This window comes from Apus apus, chromosome Z (genome assembly GCF_020740795.1).
Source record: "Apus apus isolate bApuApu2 chromosome Z, bApuApu2.pri.cur, whole genome shotgun sequence".
Classification (NCBI taxonomy): domain Eukaryota; kingdom Metazoa; phylum Chordata; class Aves; order Apodiformes; family Apodidae; genus Apus; species Apus apus.
The window spans coordinates 64563947-64579459 of NC_067312.1; the positions used below are offsets into that span (position 1 = coordinate 64563947).

The window sequence follows — 15513 nt, forward strand, 5'->3', positions numbered from 1 at the left end:
GTTCTTTTTGAGGAGGAGAAGAAAGAGAAGAAAATGGAGGGAAAACAAAAGGATAAATAATCTATTAGAAATCAACATTCAAAAACAGAGGTGAAAACTGATTGCACTCTTATTAGTGGCATTTGTTTTCCAGCTAGATCTCTTCCTTGTTTGGTTACAGATATCTGCTATTATATTTGCCCCTTTAGCTTAAAATAATATTTTTTTCCTTTTTTTCCCTTTTTTTCTTTTTTTTTTTTTCCATTTTTAATAAGAGTATTGGGTTCAAAGCCTCAGCTAACCTAAACTCATTTTCTAAGGGATAACTAGAACAATAATATCTGGAAAATAATGAAACGGCAGCTCTTAGTGATTACAAGCTGACCTCTGATTAATAATATATTTGGTTTAAAATCACAGTATTACCTTTTTTCTATAAGTAACATTATTTAATGCAGGTTGACTTTTTGTGTGTGTGTGGTTTATTTTTTCTTTTTTTTGCTTGTTTGTTTTGTTCTGTTTTGTGTTTTTTTGTTGTTTTGTTGTTTTTTTGTAGGTTTTTAAATTTTTTGTGTTTTTTTTTTCAGTAGGTTTTTTATAGTTATTTATTTATTTATTTATTTTATTCCTGCTGTAGTTAATAGTAGCATGCTGTTGGATCTACTATTATCCCAGGTCTCAAAGAAGCAAACCTTTTGGCTGGCAGATAGCAGACAAAACTAATTTAATATACAGAAAGCAAATAAAACTTCTTATAGAAGATTTTTTTTTCTTTTTAGCTTTTTTTTCCCCACCCCTCCCCCCACCCCCCCCATGTGTGTCTGTGTGTCTGTGTGTGTTTTTCTGGTGGGGTGTGTAGGGTGACAGTGCCATTACAGGACTTTTTGATCTGGGGATTCTACAACAAGCAACCAGAGGGACTTCTGCAATTCTTGCAAATCATATATCCAGTCATTATAATGCAGTGCACAAAAAAAGCCAGGACAACTGAGGGCTAGAAGGTTTTGCAAAATACTATGGGACAGCCATCATTGTAACTGTACAAAACTTGCTCTTAACATAACGTAACATAAAGGCACCATTGATATCTTTCCCCATTTTTGAAATACTGTAAAAAATTGCTACATATGGCACATAACACATTTGTACATACGTATATTTAATTTATAAAAGGTTTTTTTCTTTTCCTCTCCTGTTTTCTATCAGCGGAATTGCTAAAATAAAATAAATTGTTTAATTTAAAGGTGGAATACTTCATTATATAAAATAAAGTTTTACATGTGAATCTATGTATTTTATGTTTTATACAGCAATAGGGTCTTGGCTAGCTATTACACTGGACAACCTTGCTTGCAGCTCTTCTGGTGTGGAGAAGGGATTAGCCGGGTTAGTCCTGCTCTCAGCCAGCCGGTAGGCAGCAGCCGGATCCAGACTGGTCGCCATGGGGTTCGGTATGCTCAGGAATGGTGTATCCTCTCCTATTCTTTCATCTTCAGTTTCCATCTCAGAGCTGCTGCTCTCAGAGCTCGTGTCAGAGTCCACTTCCACCCTGCTGGAAATGTGGCCATTGGGCTTTGTTCTTTTGACCCTCCGGCTGTTGCTGAGTTTCTTTGGAGGCTCCTGTGCTGGTTCGTACTCCTGCGTGGTCTCATACTCCTCATCCTCCACTATCCGCAGAGGACTTGGTGGCAGGCTGTTGCTCTCATGGGCAGGATTGTGGTGGAAGGTGTTGAACTGCTGAAGGTGGTGGTCATACTTCTCACGTAGCCGTGGTGGGGTCACCAGGAGCAGTGGTCGCTCCTCTTCTATGAAGGGACTCACCGCCACTGAAGGGATGGAGACAGTCAAGCTGGAAGCCGGTGGTGACATTTTGGAGGAGGGGGACTTGGGAGAAGTTGGAGTGTGGAAATCAACAGGTGACATGCGAGCTGGTGTGGTCATAGCTGAGACATACCTGAAGAAAAAGATGGGGAAAGGTTGCAAGCACGGGGCAGTGGTGACATGTGAACACAGATGCTCACATGGGCTGGGAGGCAAAAGGCAGTGATCCCTTAAGATCCCCAGCATCCTTACACAGGGCTATCAGGGAAACTGTCCTGTTGCTCTTAATCCTATAAAACTGCTGACTTTTGGGACTATGGGCAAAAATTTCTGAGAGCTTGAGGAGCACAGCAAAGCCCCCAGGTCTGCTTGTCTCAGAAGAGCCATGGAGATGCTGTAAATTATTTGCCAGAATAACTTCTTGGAATGCCTCCAGGAATTGGATTCAGAGACTGAGGAGCTGCCAGAAACAAAATGTATTTGCAAGTATTTTCTTAAAAGGAAAATGGCTGCTGCATTTCTGCAAGATTGACCAGAAACTGCGACACACAGAAACAGGAGAAGAGAAGAGAAGGGAACTGAGGGACTGTCTTCTTGGGGCTTCACTCTCTTCTGAGCAGACTGCCTCAAGCTAAGGAGGACAGCAAAGTTTGAACAAAATCTAGAGCTATATTCTACTAATTTTAATCACTGAGGGTAGTACCCTGGCTGGTAAGTCTATCTGCAAAGAAACATGTAATGTTATTAATCCTCACATGGAAACTAATGCTGACAGAGAGGACTGTGTGCAAAATTAGCCCCTACTCCTTCCTAAGTTTCTGTGGGAAGGGTCGTGGTCAAAGATGCCAGTACAGAGCTTATCCCAAAGGAAGAGGACAAAAAAAAAGGTGAGACTCTCAGCTGGTTTGAGTCAGCAGAGCTCCATGAGATGCTATGAGGTCATGCAGATTCATGCCAGGTGAGGATCTGCCTGAAACCTCTTGATCAAAGGCACAGTGCGCAGCATAACATTTTGCAGTTTGGCTTTGCTTCTGTTCTTATCCTAAGTTAGTCTGCCTGAATTTAATCTGTGTCCAAATTCAAAATCTTTCTGATCTCCATCTCTTACACAGGCCCATTGAGACAAACTATATAGCTGTGATCAATGAAGTTATCTATTTTTTCATCAGTGATTTATTTATCTGAGTCTGAAACTACCAAACTAAATCTGAATCCAACTTTCTTCAGTCTGTGACTCAGTTGCACGTATTGCACTTGATTAAAACAGAATTACTGGATAAAAGAGAAAGTGGGACAGATCCCGAACTGATGTGTAGTAAAGTAAATCAGTTTCAGTAGAGGCATACTGATTTACATCAACTGAAGAACAGGGAAAAGATAAACAAAACTGGAGTTATGCATGGGACTTAATCAAGTTGTTTGCTACCAAGAGCAGAGGACAACTAATAGGTCAGCGCATTGGATGAATGAAGTAATTATTTATTTTTCCTTCCATGAGTGAGCTTTTAATCGCTTTCACATTTTTAAATAAGCATTGTCTGAAAAACAGAAGCCTTTCTACTTCTCCAGATGGATGCATATCTTCTTGACACACTGGATTTTAGCTAAACTGGTTCACTTAATGCACTAAGTTAGTTAAATGTCTTCAGTGTAAGGTGCACGCTTCCATCAATTACTCATACAGGGGTGTTGTGCATTCACACTTTTCTGGTGTATTGCCACAAAGCATAATGGGGCAGCACTAACAAGCTGCTGTCCACAAGCTGAGGCACAGGAGCTGAACACATGCAGTTTGAGCCCATTGTGAAAAGAAGGTTAAAAGGCAATAAATTTATCCAGCTTCATTGCTTACAAGAGGTAAACCATGCTGGCTCAGTGAAAGGGGATCAGCATGTATCCACAGCCAGCCAGCAAGCATTTACTAGCATTTACAAGTATTTACAGCTTCGTCATATGGTCCATATCGTTTTGTTCAGAGATGGTGTTTTTTGATCTTCTCTTCTGTTAGATAATGAAGGACTTACTGAAGTATAGATGCTTGGATCCTCTGCTCATGTAAATGGGTGTCAGGTAATGGAATCCAACCAAGGGATGGTGTAATGCAAAAGAACCCCTCATAAGGTCTATTCTATTTAATTTCAAAATTGTGAAGGAGCTGAGATACTGGAGGGTGGAGGGAGCACAGCCTTTATCTACTAACTCATAGCACATCAACATCTTATGGTTTCAGGAAGCAATCTGTCAGCTTGTACATTCCTTAACATTTTGGAGTCATTTTTAGCTGCAAATAACTCTAATTTTCCCCCTTATCTACACATAAATACACACAATCCAGACATAATCTGCCATGCTTTTCCTGCTTGCTAAAAATAGATGAGGCCTTATTTAATTCACAGGGAACTATCTTCTGCATTCCAAATTCATAGCCCCTTCAGGCACAGGCTAGGCCCTTAATGCCTGGTGAATTATCACAGAAATGTTGCTGCTTTTCACCTTTAGCATAATCGTCAAGAAACAATAACTAATGAAATGCCTTCTTTCTTCCCATTGAAAATGAAAGACACATGATCCTTCCCTTCCCCCTTAAAAACTAAACAGCTTGTACCAGAACGATGCTCCAGGTGTTCCAGGCAATGCGGGAAGCCAGTGTGAATGACCCTCGCTTCTCACCTGCAGATGCCCAAATATCCTAAGCTGCAAAAGTCACTGTTAGCGGGTGCGTGGTCATGCATCCTGCACGGTTCCCAGGTAGGAAACAAGGAGATATTTACTGCTTGCTAAAGGTCCTGATCCAGCAAAACACTTAAGCATACGCACAGCTCTACTCACGTGAGTGATCTCGCTAATTTCAGCGGGGCTACTTCCACGATTAAAAGTTAATCTTGTTGAAGTACTCTGCTGGATTAGGGCCATGGCTGTATATGTCATGTGACATAACTTGAAATTAAATTCCATGGTAAGTAACAGATAACTTTGTTACAAGGAGAAAGCCAGTTCACTATCCTTAGTGGTCCTACAGGCCTTCTTCAGAGAGGTCTCAGCAGTGGTGCCTTATCCCACTGCTAAGCAGTTGTTCTTTGTGTAGCACAGGGAGTACCAAAGAAATGGCTTTTGCTGTACTTGCACATTCATTTATCTGGAAACCACAATTTGTCTCCTACACAACTCTGTCTCCTTGGTGATTGCCTGGCTGCATTTTTAACATCATGGACATCCCATGAGATCAAATCCCTCGTGATTTGACAATGCTCAGAGAATTGGTCCAGTAACCCTTTGTTTTCCTTTTCTTCTGCCTCTGACTGTTGGGAGCAGAGCTGCCTTTAAATGCCTTGCTTCTTTTCAGTCTTTCTTTTGTTACTCTAGGGCCATCCCATGCTCTTGAGATAAAATTCTAGCCCAAATTGGAGAAGACTTTTTCAGTAAAAGTTTTCTTGCAACTGACGTACTTCAAGGCAGACCTTAGGTACTGATGAACCATCCTTTTGAGGGAAAAAAATGGTTTTGTTCGAAAACTCCTGCCAGCCTTACTTTGAACTGATTTAATAACCACCTGGGTTCTTCTGTCTTGCACTTTGGTTTCCTTGCTTTTATTTAATAAAGTGTCAGGGGAATTTTCAAAGGAGATAATGGGCTTAGGAGCTGGAAGCCCACAAACGCAGGTGGTGGCAGAACTCCTGTACTGCTTAGGAGTCCTTAATGCCCTCCTCCTACGTATGGATCAACATCTCCCCATCTTTCGTGTCTCACAAAATCCCTGAATTTTCTCACTGACCTCTTCAAAGACACTGATAATTAGGCAAGGATCTGGAAATTTCTGACAAATTATTTCAGTGGCGCTTATACAAATATGAATTGCTGTCTATTAGGAATGAATACAGCAGAGAAAAGAAGGGAAGAAATACTTTTGATAGACTGCAAACTACGACCAACCTCTCCACCTTTAAGAATGAGGAAATGTGTATCCTACATGAACAGCAGCACTGTTGGGTCTCCTCTTGTGCTCCCAAGCTCGGAAACCATCTGGGAACACCAGACCTTGCCAGCTGAGAGCAAAGAAGTGGTGTGTCCTACCTTTCACTGTGAGGAGAGTCTCTGTAGGAGTCAGGGGTCTCTCTTGCATGCTGGAGGAAGCTGCTGCCTTCCCGTGGCCCCCCGATGCCATGGAGGCGGCCCCGGGGCCCCGCTGGGCTGGCGTGCCTGCTGTTCTCCATGGAGGAGCTGATGAGCACCGAGTGGCTTTCGGAGAGGATGCTTTCAGTGTGGCCATTACTCCAGCTGAAGAGCAGCAACCAGGAAAGGAGAAGGGAGGAGAGCATGAGAAGGTGCTTTGGTGGCAAATGTGGATGAGCAGAAGTTTAGGCAGGGGAAGGGAAAGGCTCTTTTGCTGCTGGGGATGTGCAGCATAACCTTCGAGGTTGCAGAGTTTTGTGAATTGCATGAATACGTGCATCAAGGTGATTTTGCATGTGTGGATAAAAGGGGAGGGAAGGAGGGCATTCCAGTCACCAGGACTGTCAATGATGTAGCAATTTGCATATAATAAAATTCACTGTAATAGCATCAGAATGCCATTCAGTCAATAAAGCTCTTTGTAAAATCCTGGAAAGATAATTACTTAGGCAACATGACATAAATATTGTTTCTCTTATAAATGAAAACACCACCAAGGGAGAACAGATTTTTCAGGGTTTGTTTTTTTACACTTCTTTTTTGTTTTGCAACAGCAACAGATCAGCTATTAGAGGTGCTGTTTGCCTCCCTACTCCCGTACCTGTGGCTGGGCGTCTGGGTGACTGTCACAGAGTGATGTGTTGTTGAGGTGTAGTGACTTGTAGAAAATGAGGTCTCTGTTTCTCGTTCAATGACGTGCTCACTAGAGATTACATTTTTTGAAACGTACTGCTGAAAATAAACAGACAAACCTCAGGTTTACAAACTGTAATTTACAGCACATTTACAGACGTAACTTCCAGCCCCTCCCCCCTGCCTCTCAAGTCACAGTAAAACCTACATTCACCAGCTGGACGTTGTCTGGCGGTGGGTTGGGGTGGTGTGGCCCGTTGGCCATGTTCATCACGTTGTTCCTTTCTGAGCGCAGGCTCTGCCGAAGGCGGTCGTGTAACTTTTTCCTCTGCTTCCTGTGCATGAAACACGGAAATTATTTTAATAGACAAAGGGAAAGCAGCTGCACCTCTCAGCATGTTGATGATGAGGATAATAACATCACTTTTTTGCCAGACTTTCCCCACCACTACAAGATCTCCAAATAACTCTGAAGACCGCAAGTCTAATTGCAGCTGGAGCTGTGGGGACCTGCAGAGGGGGAAGGATGTGTGGGAACCCTTCCAGGAGTCAGCAGGCCACAGAGGGATGGGAAAAAGTGCGAGGAAGAGGGAAGCCATTTCTAAGCTACACTCTGTCTCAGGAGGAGCTGTTTTCTGCATTCAGAAGGGAGGGGGGACAGATTTCAACCCACCCTAACTCTGGCCACAGCCAGGTTTCTGACAGTCCACCAGGTTATACTTCTTCATTTACCACTGGCAATCAAGGCGGCCTCCCTTCAGGGCTTGCTTGTGGCCACTGGACAACACTGCACATGCCACAGTATTTGTGCTATGTGCTACGTTGAGGCAACACCTCAACAGTGTACTTCAAATACATAAATTCATGAAAGAAGTGAAGGGTGCAGAGGAAGCCCCAGAAATCCAGAGTGAGTGTGTGAGGTGGGCCTGAGCCTGCAGTCACCCTGACAGCTCTGGAGGGTTTTGTCACAGCAACATCCCAGGGCTACTAAAGCACTCAGTTGAACCATCCATCAACTACATGTACTAATGGCATGGTCTCTGGCTTACTTGGGTGCTTCTACTATGCCCTGTCCTCAGCTGCTCCTTCCTCAGAAAGTTCCACCTCTCCTGAGGAGAACTTCTCAGGAGACCATTACAAGCCATTAGTAACAAAACCTGCAGCATAGTAAAACCTGGTGCTCTGAAGCCCATGGAGAATGCAATAAATAAATAGAACACCAGATATCACCACTGCCAGCCCCCCCCCACCCCCCAACCAATAAACAACCAAACAAAGAAAAATGTACAAAAACCAACCAGGGAAAGACCTATTCAATTTCAGACTTAATTTATCAATATTACTGAATTTTGTCTGATTATGCTGGAAAACTTCCACCATCCTGCCAGCGAATCCAGGGAAATGAAGGGAGGATGCAAGCTCCAACACACTGTATAGTGCGTATCACCTTGGCAGTGGCAAGAGCTAAAATATACACAATTCCCTGAGCTGTATGTAGAAGTGCACATAGTTTTGGCAGGGTAGGACAGTGTAAGATATAACCATTTTCAATCCCATTTTGAACCCAAGGGGACTATTTAAAGCTTTCCAAAAAGGATGGGGGGAGAGAAAGCAATAAATACATTGAAGCTTGATAGCCAGAGAATCTTAAGGACAAAGAAAGCACTATTTGACACACTGCATTTTATGCATTTTCTCTGTGTCTATGTGCCTGCACAGTGGAAGACATTTAATTTATGTCACATCACACGAATGTTATAAGCAGACATGTCTGCCTTGCAAATGCTCCTGCCTCAGCAGGACATAGTCCTTGGTCCATGTGGGCTTTGTGTTTGGAAGATAACCAGGCATCACCTTAGGACACACAGGTGATTAAGGCGGACAGGAATGTAGTGCCAGGAGCTACCTGAGTAGCTACCAAAGACCAGCCTGGGCTGAGAAGCAATATAAACAGGAGTTTAACTTGATTGCACATCACCTCTTCATGAGACCCTGGAGACCGTGAGAGCTGAGGACAAGCCAAATCCCCTGACATGACAGAGATAGTGGGTTCTAGAAGGAGTTTGAGTTCATAAATTATGTGTCTGATATCCTGGCACATTATTTCCCAGGAACCTGTCCCTACGAAAACTTAATTACTTTCCACCCTCAGTTATCAATGTGTTGGCATTTTTTGTGCTTCCATGTGTGCTGCTTGTCCTCTGGTCAAAGGACACTAACTAAAAAAAAGAAATTACTCCAGGAAACTGAAAAGAAAGAAAAATGGGAAAGCTGATGTGTTCTTCACTTATTCTGAGATGCCCTTCCCTTAATGTAAATTACTTGCAAATACAGCACTTCTGAATTAAGACTCAGTGCCAGAAGATACTGCCTTAGCATTTGACTAGCAGTACCTCTTGCAAGGAGACTAACAGAATCTAAGCCATTACATTTTATTTAGTATGTTCTCCTAACACCATTCCAGGATTTTGCCCAGTTTCTGGCTTTTCCCCTATTAGCAGGAAAAAGCATGTGGGGACCATCTCACAGACAGCAGTCTGGCACCACTGCTACATTTGGAGGGCCATGAACTGGCAGCTCACTTTTGCTCTAATCAGCTGAGTTTGAAAACATTTCACTTTTGGCTGGAAGTGATCACTGATGTCTGGGACAAATCATGACAAAGTATCCAGACCCCTGATGGATTCTGGGGGCTCTTAAGGGCACTTTGAGAGCCTGACTAAATTTTTGTGGAGATTTATGGGTGTGTCTTGGCTGAGTTCAATGAACTTTGGAGCAGGAAAGCCACAGTTTAGCTGCCCTGGACTACCAGCTCTAAGTTCTGAAAGCTGTAATTGGTCTGATTCTTACTGTTTAAGCTGTTCCCCACTGACCACTGGCACAAGGTTGAGGGTGGGAGCAGCCTGTGTGTGTGGCTGGACTCTCACTGAGGAGGGCAAATGATTCCCATCCTCTCCCCCTTTTAACACATCCATTATTGTTTGGGCTCATGAGGAAAACCAACAACCCAACTGCCAATCAGGCACTGCAACAGTAAGTCAGGCTTCTACAAACAGGGAACAATTATGATAAGAGTTTTCTGTGTTTTGCTGGGGAGAGCAAAGAAGAGCAGCAAGAAGTTTTGGCAGCACAAATCCTGCTCATGTTCAGTGTAATTTATAGTCCGGAGTGCCTCAGGCATGTTTGACAGTCAGTCTCAGTAATTTACAGGGACCCAGAGGGAATGCATTTAAGCGCCTACTTTTGCACTGGGAGCACTTTTGCATTCAGTTCTTTGGCCTTTGGCGTTTAGCAACTTTAAGCCCTGTTAATATTGCCTCAAGTAAAAACAAACTGGGCTGACATGTAAAAATTACTGCTGGGAGTGACATGATTCCAGTGTTGGGGTTTGTTCCTTTCAAGCTGGAGAAACCAGCTGGAACGGGTGACAGACAAAGACGAGTCAGTGAAATTCACTTGAGTCACATTTGAAGGGTGATACACCTTTCAGATGCATGTCTTATTTTTGCACTGCTGATGGACGTGGAGACCTGCACCTCTCTGGCTTGGTCCAGAGCACCCTGTCCATGGGTTTGTTTCTTCAGGTCAGCTCTGGAGAAACCCAGATACAACCTTATGCTCAGAGGAGTAGAAGTTACAGTCAACTGGAAAGGCCCTTACCAACAACCATGGATACAAAAAAGAAGAGAAAAGTTTACTTGGTTTTGCAGTAGGCCACCACACACATGATGCCAACTACCAGAAGAGCAATGCAAATGCCAGTTATGGTCAGCACCCGTTTCTGGTACAGTTCCTCAGCTTCTAGAACGGGACAAAAACAGAGAAGGTCACAACATGGAGGATGACTAGACAAGGATCACACAGTCAGCAGCTAGCATGCTACAAACCATTGCACAAACTCACACAGACACACCAAAACACAGCCACCACACTTCAGGCAGAATCATTATTGACTGCAAGGAGAACAGGACTGCACCATAAGCTCTTAACACAGTACTAGAGACGAGTGACCATCCATACAATTACAGGTAAAAGTCATCTCTTTTTTTTGTTGCTTAAGTCAACAACAATAAAATCTAAGAAACAAATTCACAGTTGGCAAACACTCAGCATTTGCTGGAAATAAAAATGCAATGCACTTAAGTAATAACATGGATTTGCAAATGCTTCGAAAGTTTTACTCTGCAAAGACAGCTGGAATGAAGGTCAATTTGTAAGATAAATTTCTTTTCTTTTTTTTTTTAATTATTATTTTAATATTCAATATTGCTCTGCCCACATGTCAATTTGTATCTCAGCTGTCTTTACAGGAGAGATTTCAAAATATCCTTCTACATTTGAGACATGAGCTTGGCTTGTAATTATAACACCAATGGAAATTAAACAGGTTTTGAGCTCTGGTGCTTCTCCAAAAACACAGTAGCATCAACAACCAGCAGTGCCTTGTATCAGAGAAATGCTGGGTTTCCACTTTGGTCTCTTTGTGTCCAACAAAGGAACCACTCTACCTAGAGTGGCAGCTTGCTCAGTGAAGACAATTTGTTACCCATCTCATTCATTAGAGATATTTAACTGTTATAAAGGTATTAGTAGCACTGGTAATGTTTTGTTTGGAGCTACCCATGCATTCCAGCCTCGCTCATGCCTGGCATGGAGCATCACTGCGTGCTGTGCTGGGAAATGTTATGCAAAGAGTGCTGAAACAAGGGCGTGTTCTACGTTGACGCTTTACTGATGCAGATTTGTATTCCTGCTTTTAAGACAAAAATGGGTGTCTGGCTTGATTTTTTTTTCCCAAAGTCTTATTTTTGATTAAGCAGGCAGTCCGGAAAACTTGGCCTGGAGGATCCAGACTGGAGACTGGTCTTGGGTTAGACTGCAATATTGACCCCAGTCGGAATACCAGCAGGTGATTAAAAATAAATGAGTGAATAAAAACTGCACAGTTCTGCACTCCTTTTGGGGCAAATGCCAGTATTATTTCTGCTGGAAGGGACTTACTTGAACATAAAAGGTCTGTGGGGCAATTCACCAGGAGGTACAGAGGCATAACAGTCCCTCACGTGCTGTGAGCCTTTGTCCAAGCTTAGCCACTTATATAATGTGCTGTCATAAATGCTATGCCATTTCAGGAGAAAATGCTCTTTGCTGAAGAGGGAGTAGTCATCCCTCCACTGTTTCCCAGGCTTATCTAGTTTAGTTTTAAGGTTGCTGTGGGCAAATTGCAAATATTCTGTGCAACAAACCACAAAGCAAGAAGAAATCTTAATTTCTCTGATATAATGCACCTTACCATAGAACAATTTTTTTCTACAAGCCAAACCCACTGTAAACCAAAACACCAGCAAACAGGTCATGAGTACTGTCAGATAAAATTAATAGCACTGATTATTAACAAAGGGGGAGGAGCGGGGCAGGGAAGGAGTGAGTTTGGTAAAACTAGGATGCTGCAAAAATGTATTAAAGAAAACAAAAAATGTAACTTTAAGAACAGAAAGTCAAAAAAGGGAAGAAGAAAGGGCTGAAACTCCAAACCAAACCAGGACAAAGAGAAAAAAGGGAAGGTGACATAAGGTGAAAAGGTTAAAGGGTTGAGAAGTCAACTGCAGGCCTGGCACAGCATGCTTGATACTGGAAAAAAACAGAGTGAAGAAATGCTTGGGGACAAAAAAATAAAAGGCTGAAGCAGAGAGTGAAAGGATTTCTCATACAGCATAACTCCTCACCTAGGCTAGTTAGTGGCACTTGATTCCCTTCCCATTTTTGCCCCTTCTAAAAGCGCTTATTAGTTAGCCATGGAAATGGTGTATTATGAGGATGTCACAGGAAACAGGAGAATTGTGCTAAGCAATTTAGGGGCAAATTTTAAATGCTTTGAATTATTTATTTTTATTTTCTGGGGGGTCATGCTGTCAGCTTGTGAAAGCAAAATGAATAAGAACGGATCAACCTGTTTTTCTTGTAGGGGAATGCAGAGGAGGAAGAAGATTAATTGACAGTGGAAACTTTGCTTGGTTGTTTATACTCAGCAAACTATTGCAGTGACTCCAGGAGGTTTACTCCAGGCTGAGGCTGTTGAAAATGAGCTGGGTGGCTGGCTGGTGATGGCCTTGCAAATGCTGCCCATGGTTTGAGGCTTGTTGCCCATGTGTGGGATGCTTCTGAGGTGCAGGGGGGTGCAGCAAGGCAGCAGGGCTGTGGGTGCAGTGCTGAGCAATGCTCCTCTCACTGGCACATCTGCTGGGACTGTAGGTCTTTAGGGGCATGATAAAGTAAACCTCTGGGTGTGCTTTCATTGCCCTAATTCCCTCCCTTGCCCTTCGAAATGAGGCCCTTAGGATGATCCAGTTTGACACCATGTTCATGTAGGTGGTGATGCCATGGCCTCCTTCAAGCCATGGGTGGGACAGCTGCCGGGGAAGGCACACATGTCTGGGCACACCTTTTCCAGTAAACCAGCAAGCTCCCACATAAACTTAGCTGTGCTCCTGGCTGGCATGGTCTTCCTGCCCAGGAGAGCAGGGGCCAAAGGGGGATGCCAGGATGTCCTGCAGGGGTGGCCAGACAGAATGTGCATTCTGGCCGAGGCTCTACGTGGTGCCTTGAGGACAAACCAGAAGAGTTTTGCAAAGCAGTGACCAAATTCCTGTGGAGCACTTTCCATTATACTGGGTCTTGCCCCCAAACTGCCCTCTTTCTCTGATGTGTTAACAATTACAGAGCCAGTTAATGATGCCTAGCCAAATTATATGAGCTGTGTTTGCAGTGCTCATCAAACTAGCTTGGAAAAAATTAATAGCAGTCTTGGGGAAAACTCTGTAGAGAAATGTATGTGCAGTGAGAATTTGGAAAAGATTTTAGCCTGTTAAGTATTAAAAACTGTTTGAATAATTTTACCCCCCTGCAGAATACTAGGAAAATCACATGAGACTTACGATATTAAATCCCTCCATGTGCAGCCTTTCAAACATGCACATTATTCAATTAATTTCACATCACCTTAATTTATACACAACTGATTATATATACAGTCTTAAATTTGCCCTGTTTTAAAGTTTTTCTTCTTAGAGGTCTCTGCGGATTTTTAGAAGAGCTTAACTCCAACACATAGTGCTGGTGATGTAATTTCATAGATACAGCAAAGTTTGCAAGTATTTTTTTTAAAGGATTTTAATTTAATTTCTCATATGTTAATGTAGCTATATATCTTCTACTACAATCCAGTACTTATGAGTGAAAATTAATATTATCTTGTGATAATATTAGAGATTAGATAAGAATAACAATGAACTGGACTGTGACAGTTTTTTAAAACTGGGACTTGTAATGGGCTTTCCACAATCTACAGCTTAAGTTAATGGCATTTTGTGGGGGCATTTTTAATGAGAATTAACTAAAAGTGTGTGAAAAGCATAACTGATTGATTCTTCTCATTTGCTGACAATTTTAAGAGATTCCAAACTAAAACTGATCTGAATTCTGATTAGGCTATTCAAGAGGTCCATTATTTGTACCCCTGGCTACTCAGTCAGACAAGTGCAGTCTATTCATGAAGACTTGTAAGATCTATTTCTATTATATTTAAGCTGAAGTGTTAAAACACTACCTAATGCCAATGTTCTTGATTGGGTGCCATATGGCTTCAGTATTAGAGATACTGAATATCTTCACTGACTTGAGGATCAGAGCCTATCTGTAAACCTCTACTGAAGTTCCTAAATAACTGCCAGTTCACATCTAATTTATAGACTTAGAAATGAATGCATATGTGCATATCATTTACATATATGTATATGAATCTGATTTACATACCTCACTCTGGGTTTAGACATAAGACTTTACTTGGAAACCAGAGTGCAAAAAACTGTAAATTTGCAGAATTTTAGGTGGCTATAGCACCTTATCTTTTTTTATAGACTAGTTAGTAATTGTCATCACTCTTTACAGTGTTTCCAAAATCCAGCAACCCTAGAAGAACCTAGCAAAAGCAATTGTCAAAACTAGTCAAAATTACACAGTAGAAAATGAATATACACTCTGTTATGATTACTTCTGTAATTCCTAGAGCTCCTTAGGTCTGGAATATCTTATCACTATTACCATTTGAGTGAGCTGATCTCCTTTGACAAGGGCTGTTGTTATAGCTGTATGATCCCTTCTAAAGCATAAAGAAATTGGTTAGGAATTGAAAAGGGGAGGTGGAGAAAAAAAAAATAAAAAGGGGTTTATCTCTCAGGCTCTAAAATCTGCAGGCTAAAAGGAATGATTGGTCCATACCCATAAATTCAATCCCAAGATGCTCTGCCAATGCAGAAAGTTGACAAAAAAAAGAAAGAAAAAAGGAAAAAGTTTCAGAAAAGAGCAATACACTGTACTCAAAAACAAATCACATATGAGAATTACAGCTATTCTGTGTCTGCACATGGAACAGGACAAAGGGGCATATGATTATGTGGGCAGTGCTGAAGTGCACCTCTGTATGCTAGATGACCAGACCTTGTTAAGCATCAAAATATGTATAGGAGATGTGAACAGTCACAGCGCAGGGAATGCAGCAGGAACCATCAACCCTTAAAGATCTTAGCTGAGATGAAGGGGGCTATAGCCTGAGGATGCCATGTGAAGCAGCTGATTGTTTTCAGATGGGCCCATGAGAGCACAGGGATGCTTTATAAGGGCCAGCATCTCCCTGCAAATGGGTCACGCGCTGCCCTCCCTTCTGGCCCTGCTCCTGTCCCCAGTATGTGGCTCCTCACTCCAGTGGCTTGCTGCCTGGAGCTGGCTGGGACTGCTTGCTCAGCAGTGGGAGCCCTTCATGGCTCTGCAAAGTGACTGCACCACGGGTCTTGCTTCTGGAAAATGAGGAGACAAGTCCTTTTTCTCTGCCTTTGGCCTGAACTGCCTTGGCAA

General features: G+C 42.5%; 1 protein-coding gene across 6 annotated transcripts in view; it reads right to left on the reverse strand.

Annotated features, from left to right (window-relative positions):
- Positions 1–822: 822 nt before the first annotated feature.
- NRG1 (neuregulin 1) overlaps positions 823–15513 on the reverse strand; it is a 283515-nt gene continuing 268824 nt past the window's right edge. For 3 of the 6 annotated variants that reach the window (XM_051642338.1, XM_051642333.1, XM_051642339.1), the window contains 6 exons: positions 14881–14904; positions 10302–10404; positions 6812–6938; positions 6572–6702; positions 5872–6075; positions 823–1933 (listed from right to left, as the gene is read on the reverse strand). In XM_051642338.1, the coding sequence (XP_051498298.1) occupies positions 1282–1933; positions 5872–6075; positions 6572–6702; positions 6812–6938; positions 10302–10404; positions 14881–14904 (1241 nt within the window). In that variant the 3' untranslated portion in view covers positions 823–1281. The remainder of the gene's footprint in view (positions 1934–5871; positions 6076–6571; positions 6703–6811; positions 6939–10301; positions 10405–14880; positions 14905–15513) is intronic. The other 3 variants (XM_051642334.1, XM_051642336.1, XM_051642337.1) reach the window with 3 other exon arrangements.